Here is a 6,020-nt window from a genome sequence, read left to right on the forward strand (position 1 = left end):
CTCAATGATCATCCATCACTACTCAATCATCCATCACACTATGCTCTCTTTTTTATTTGTAATGCTTTTAATTTTCTTCCACATGGAATACTTTTTTGGGTTGATTTTCTTATGACTTCAAAGTTAATTATGAGATTATGTACATTTAAAGTATTGTTGTTTAACAAAATATAATTTCTTTTTCATTTTTTTTATGTTCTTAGGATTGTTGTTGAACGCTTGTTTATAGTTTAATTTTATTATTTAATTAAGAATTTTGATTAATTTACTCATTTCTAAACCTTTTTCTTGTTTAATGGGAGAGGTAGAGAATAAAACTTCACATACATATATGCATGAAACAAGAGACAAACTTAATGAATTGATTGACAGGTGTTTAATTAATTCAAATATGTTCAAAAATTAAATAAATGTAATCATATGATAATTTACGAAGGATTTAACTATGAATGATTTGGTTAATCAATTTGTCTCTATGTGTACATATTAAAAAAAAGTTATGTAGATTATAAAATGTGAATATTAAAAAGTAAATTAGTAGTTTTTAGAAAACATCATGACCAAATAAAATGAAAAAATATATATAAATAAATAATAAAAGGAAAGAAAAAAAAATATATATATATATATATATTAAAAATAAATATTTTAAAAATCTTCTAAAAACAAGGAGAAAGAATAAATAAAAGAGAAAAAGAAAGTGATAATAAGAAGAAAATGAGGATTATCTCTTCATTAAATGAGGTAATCATGAGTTGAAAAACAAATTAAATTAAAATAAAACTTGACATATAAATGGATGAAATGGAAGCTATGATAAATGAAGTGTAAGATACTTAATAAAAAGAGAGAAAGAGAAAAAGAAAAAGAGAGAAAAAAAAGAGAAAATTTGGAACAAGGAGTTTTAAGAGATTTTAATAATCTAAAATATTTATATCTACTGTATTACCAATTTTTTTTTTAACATGAAACAAAGAAAAATTGACGAAAATATTAGGCCAAGAAACAAAAATTGAATAAAAGTGGAAATGAGGTTAAATTCTATTAATCTTAATAAACTTTATTAAACTTACATTTATTTTGAATTATATATTATTTATTTATTTAATTTATTTATAATTATTATCTTTCTGTTTATGTATACGTATATAAATTAATTTCATTAATGCATTTTATTTATTTATTTATTTAATTTAATTTATATTTAATTTATTTTATTTAAGCTCTGTTTTGTTCTTATTTATTCATTTCATTTAATTTTTTATGAGTTGTTGTTTACCTTATTTTTTATTAATTTATTTCTAATTATATATTATTTCACTTTATTTTATTTATTTCTATTTAAAAACATATTTAATTTATTTCAATTACGCATGCACTAATTTACTTTATTGAATTTATGATTATGTTAATTAATTTATCTTTAATTATATATTAATTCTTAATTTATAATTTTGTCATTATATTTGTTCATGGCATTTTCGTTCATATATATTTATTTATTCAAAGTTTCTTTTTTGTTTTTTATTTTGTATTATTTTAAACACCATTTTTTTTATAATTCGAAGAAATACATATAAAATATGAACAAAATATATTTTTTATTCATTGAAATTGTATTAAAGAAAATTACTTATATGCTTTATTCAAATATCAATGAAATAATTTACTTACCTAAAAAATAAAAAAAATGATAATAAAAAAAATCCTTAACAGTTATGTGTAATTGAATTTTCATTACAATTACAAGATTTATTATTTTTACTGTTGGGAGGAAAAATATTGAAAATTTGAATGAACTTGATAAATATAAAAGGAATTGAACCATTGGACGTGAGAATAAAAATTTGTGTAGCTAAAAAAGTATTATTCGAATAAGCAAAATTAATTACTAAAGACAAAAAAGAAGGTGAATTATGTTACTTAATAAATCAATAATTTATATGAGTGAACATTTTAAATTAAAGTCACACATTCTGACGTGACAAAAATAAATAATATTAAAAAATATCAAGTATGTATTCTATAAATAATTTAATTCAATAAAAGTAAAATTTACATTTTCTTAAATATAATACGTTATTTAAAGAGAATAATTAAAAAAATTAATTAAATGTAATATATATAAGTCGAATAATTAAAAAAAATAGAAATTTATTTAGCAGAAAAATGGTTCTTCATTTTAAACAAAACAAAACGAAAATTACTACACACTCTTATGCTTCATGATAGACATTTTCTTACACTAATTTCTCCTCTCAATTTTCTCCCTAAGAAAAATCAAATTACACGAATTCCTCAAAAACCTACTACAAATTTAAATTCAAGAAAAAAAAATCAAATTAATAAAAGTTTGAGGTAATTGTTCAAAATAAAGTCGAAATTCTGGTTATATAATATAAAAACACACTCAACTGCATCTAAATATTCTTGGAAAATCCCAAAATCTATAATTTTAACCTTTAAAACTTACTATCTTATTTCTTTTTAATAAAATAAAAATAAAAAAGGAAAATGAATTTAGATAAATACAAGAAGCTGATAATAGAAAAATGGTGAGAGAGAAAGAAAGGTGGAAGCAGAGACAGGTGAATTGTGGATTTTTTACAGCATAGATAGATAGATTTGATTTCATTAGGACCTAATCATTATTATATTATTATTATTATTATTATTATTATTCATAAATTACCCGCACGCCCGAGAGATTGATGATTATTATTATTTTTACCCTTTTCTCGTCATCAACCTCTCTTCTCCGACCCCACCCTGTTCCTGCAACCCTTTCTTCTTCTCTCTCTATCCCTCAAACTCTTCAGTTTTTTTCTCTCTTCGTCAATCTTCACCATGCAACCCTTTCCCTTTTTACAAAGCTTCTTTCTCCATTACTATACACCCTGCAAAATAATGCCTTATTCTTCTCTCTAATCCTCTTCTCAACAAGGTGGCCATGATTCTTCCTTTTCTTCTGTGTTCATCTTCTTAACTCCACTCCTCTGAACAGTACCACTGCAGCGTGGGCGCTTGTTCATCCGAGAAGAAATTGCACGCCTCGTCCGCGCTCAGAAAATTATGCTCCTCCATCTTCACGTACTGCGGAAACTGTTTCTGGAACTGGAAACAGTTCATCGGAGAAGACGAAGACAAAAAGCTCTGACTTTGCATAACCCCAGAAGATGAAATCGTGGCGTTGTTGGGACTGTTGTCGTTGTTGTTGGCATTCTCTTCGTTCAAGATCGCGCTGGAGTCGCTGTCGGAAGACCCGTCTTTGAAACCCCCTAAAACCTCATCACTCTTGTTGAAGCATTCGGATCCAGGAATGGCGGTTTCACAAAGTGGGTTACTATCTTGCAGTGTTATCATCTCCTCCTTCACCGAAACATCGCTTTCAGTGTTGCTCTCTTCCTGCAGCAGCAACCTTGATTTCAATTCCTTTATCTGCCAACACAACAAACCAACCTTTTAATACTCTTTCCACGCTAAAAATCAAAGACAAAAAAAACTTTAAAAAGTTAGTGATGAATGCAAATTGTTTATTCTAGAGTCATGAGATTGATTCTATTCTACCTCTTTGAGCAAGGCTTCGTTGTCTTGTTGGAGTGTGTCGTAGTTGAGTTTGAGGGAATCATAATTGGCTTTGAGGACTCCATAGTCTCTTTCCAATTGCTTTGTTTTCCATCTGGCTCGACGGTTTTGGAACCAAACCGCAACTTGTCTTGGTTGCAACCCAAGTTCTTGTGCCAGCTTCACCTTTCTGTCAGGTTCCAGTTTGTTCTCTACTTCGAAGTTCTTCTCCAAAGCCTTCACCTGATCCACGCTCAGTCTTCGTTTCTTCTCCGCGTGGTGTCCTGGTTCCTCCACACACCCTTCATCGTCTAGTCCTTCCAACATAGACTGGAACTCCCTGCCATACACGTGGTTGTTCCTCGGACTGTGTTCGTCTGAATGCAAATCGGACACAATCATGGTTAGTGCGACTGGTTTTGTTGTTTGTCTCTTCAAACAAACAAACGCACAAAAAACATCACACCATGAGTTGTAAATTGTAATGCAAAAACAAAGGACAGAATAAGGAATTTGGGGTAATTTAAAAAACATGAAAGGTTTGCAACTGGTGCGGTTGATCACAAAAAAAGTTAGAGACAAGACAAGGCACAAACATGAAACAAACATGCATCATGGATCTATCTGTCTGAATTAAAAAGAAAAAGAAAAAAAAAACCCGAAGCTTTAATTGAATTAACCTGTTGTTGGACAAATGGTCATGAGAGCACCCAGAGAATCGGAGCTGCCAAGTCTCTTCATGAGTGCAAAGCAGGGATGTTATTAGATCAAGGAACTTAAATTTGATCCCTTTATGTTGTTTAGGCAATGTATATTAAGATCTAAGAAGAAAAGGTGAGAAAAAGGTTTGTTTTGTTGTGTGTTTTACTTAAAGGGAGGCATTGAAGATGAATTGTGGTGTCTTAAAAGGGGCCAATTTGCAGAGGAAGTAGTATAGAAGCAGTCATTTGCATAAACTGGCATGCTTTTTTGTTCCTTTTCTATTGAGACCTCTTCTCCCTCTTCACCCATGAATCAAACAATTCCAAGAAGAAGCAATCTCTTTCGGAGTGGACAAAGTGGTCTCTTTTCACTCTCTATCTACATCATCAGTGATGAAGTGAAGAGAAAGAGGAAGAAGAGAAAAATGAAGAAAAGGAAGGGTGAGGTGAGTGAGGATTGAGGAGTGAGGAGTGAGGAGAAAAGGGTGAACAAGTTCACAGGCGAGCTTAGGTGAGAGTTTGTGTCTTTAAATAAACCAACCTGGGTTAGAATCTGACTGGGGTTAAGTGACTGCTACTGCGGTTGGCTACCAAATGAACCCAAATTCAACCCAAATGCAACTTTTTTGGGTACCGGGTTAGCCGGTTAAGCTTGAGTTTCCTCGAGGAGCGGTATTTGGGAGGTAGCGCAGAGTGTGGACAGATCAAAATGGAAACGGCGTGGCTCTCGGCAGCTTGCGTCCACTGTTTAAGCCGGCTTAAGGTTGCTTACGTCACCCAACTTTATAATAATAATAATAATAATAATAATAATAATAATTTATTCTTCTTATCAATATCAAATAAATATTTTTTAACATTTGTTTTTAGGGCACGGTATGTTTCATTAAAGGTGAAAATTTATATGAGTTTATAAAAAATTTAAAATCCAACAATTTAAGTATACTGTTATAAATGCATTTTAAAATTTAACAGTCACATGCTGATTCTTTGAGGCATTTCTCAAACTTTAGTCCAACAACTATCTACTTTCAGTTATATCATGTTACAATAAATTTAACTTTTATCGACCAAAAAATAAAATAAAACAAACTTTCAAATGAAAGAGTTGTACCAATTATATGGAGTATTCATAAACAAAGAACACCAAACTTCAAGGTAATTAATTAGGATCCCTCTGCTCGTGAGGGAAATTGGAATAGTTACACCTACAATAAAAGACACTTCTAAAAATAATTACAAACCTTGAATCAAAGCATTACATTGATAGTCATTCTCATTAAAATTTCTAAAAGTTCAAAGTGAGATTTTATAAAAGTCAGAAAAGTAGTTGCAAGAACTACAAAGATTTTCATGACAACTTCTGGATCAAGTGTTTTACTTATTTGCAAATTATGCTATTTTTTTTCTTGTGGTGTTCATATTATTTTTTATTATTATTTCTTCTAATAAATGTTCCCCTTCTCGGCATCTCCTATTCTAGAGTCAACTTCAGCCAATATTACAAATTGATTATTATATCTATGTACGTTATGGTGAATTATTTAGTTTATTTCGGTGTATATATAATTTAATTATTTAAAGAGTTAAGAGTTTGATAATTGGGAGCAAAATTCATTTCAGTAAACATTCAAGACTTTAGCTTATTGGACAAGTATCTCACGTTGAATAAACAAAATTAATGATTAATAAAATTTAGATATGTACTTAATTCAGCGAATTTAAATATGTTCTTAATTCACTTGGCAAGTAGTT

General features: G+C 29.5%; 1 protein-coding gene across 1 annotated transcript; it reads right to left on the minus strand.

Annotated features, from left to right (window-relative positions):
• Window positions 1–2,519: 2,519 nt before the first annotated feature.
• Window positions 2,520–4,767, minus strand: LOC114177755 (homeobox-leucine zipper protein ATHB-6-like). Its single transcript, XM_028063263.1, has 3 exons — window positions 4,245–4,767; window positions 3,568–3,941; window positions 2,520–3,438 (listed from the first exon to the last, which is right to left on the minus strand). The coding sequence occupies exons 1-3, from the start codon at window positions 4,303–4,305 to the stop codon at window positions 2,983–2,985; spliced, it is 891 nt and encodes a 296-aa protein (XP_027919064.1). The 5' UTR covers window positions 4,306–4,767; the 3' UTR covers window positions 2,520–2,982.
• Window positions 4,768–6,020: the final 1,253 nt, after the last annotated feature.

Source organism: Vigna unguiculata, chromosome 3, assembly GCF_004118075.2.
Source record: "Vigna unguiculata cultivar IT97K-499-35 chromosome 3, ASM411807v1, whole genome shotgun sequence".
NCBI classification, from domain to species: Eukaryota; Viridiplantae; Streptophyta; class Magnoliopsida; order Fabales; family Fabaceae; genus Vigna; species Vigna unguiculata.

What these genes read in the sequence shown, in the direction of transcription:
- LOC114177755 (XM_028063263.1), bottom strand. Translation starts at nt 4,305, where the DNA reads ATGAAGAGACTTGGCAGCTCCGATTCTCTGGGTGCTCTCATGACCATT. An exon ending in GACCATTTGTCCAACAACAG is followed by an intron (nt 3,942 to 4,244) that starts GTTAATTCAATT and finishes ATTTGCATTCAG; the next exon opens with ACGAACACAGTCCGAGGAAC. An exon ending in ACGAAGCCTTGCTCAAAGAG is followed by an intron (nt 3,439 to 3,567) that starts GTAGAATAGAAT and finishes TTGTGTTGGCAG; the next exon opens with ATAAAGGAATTGAAATCAAG.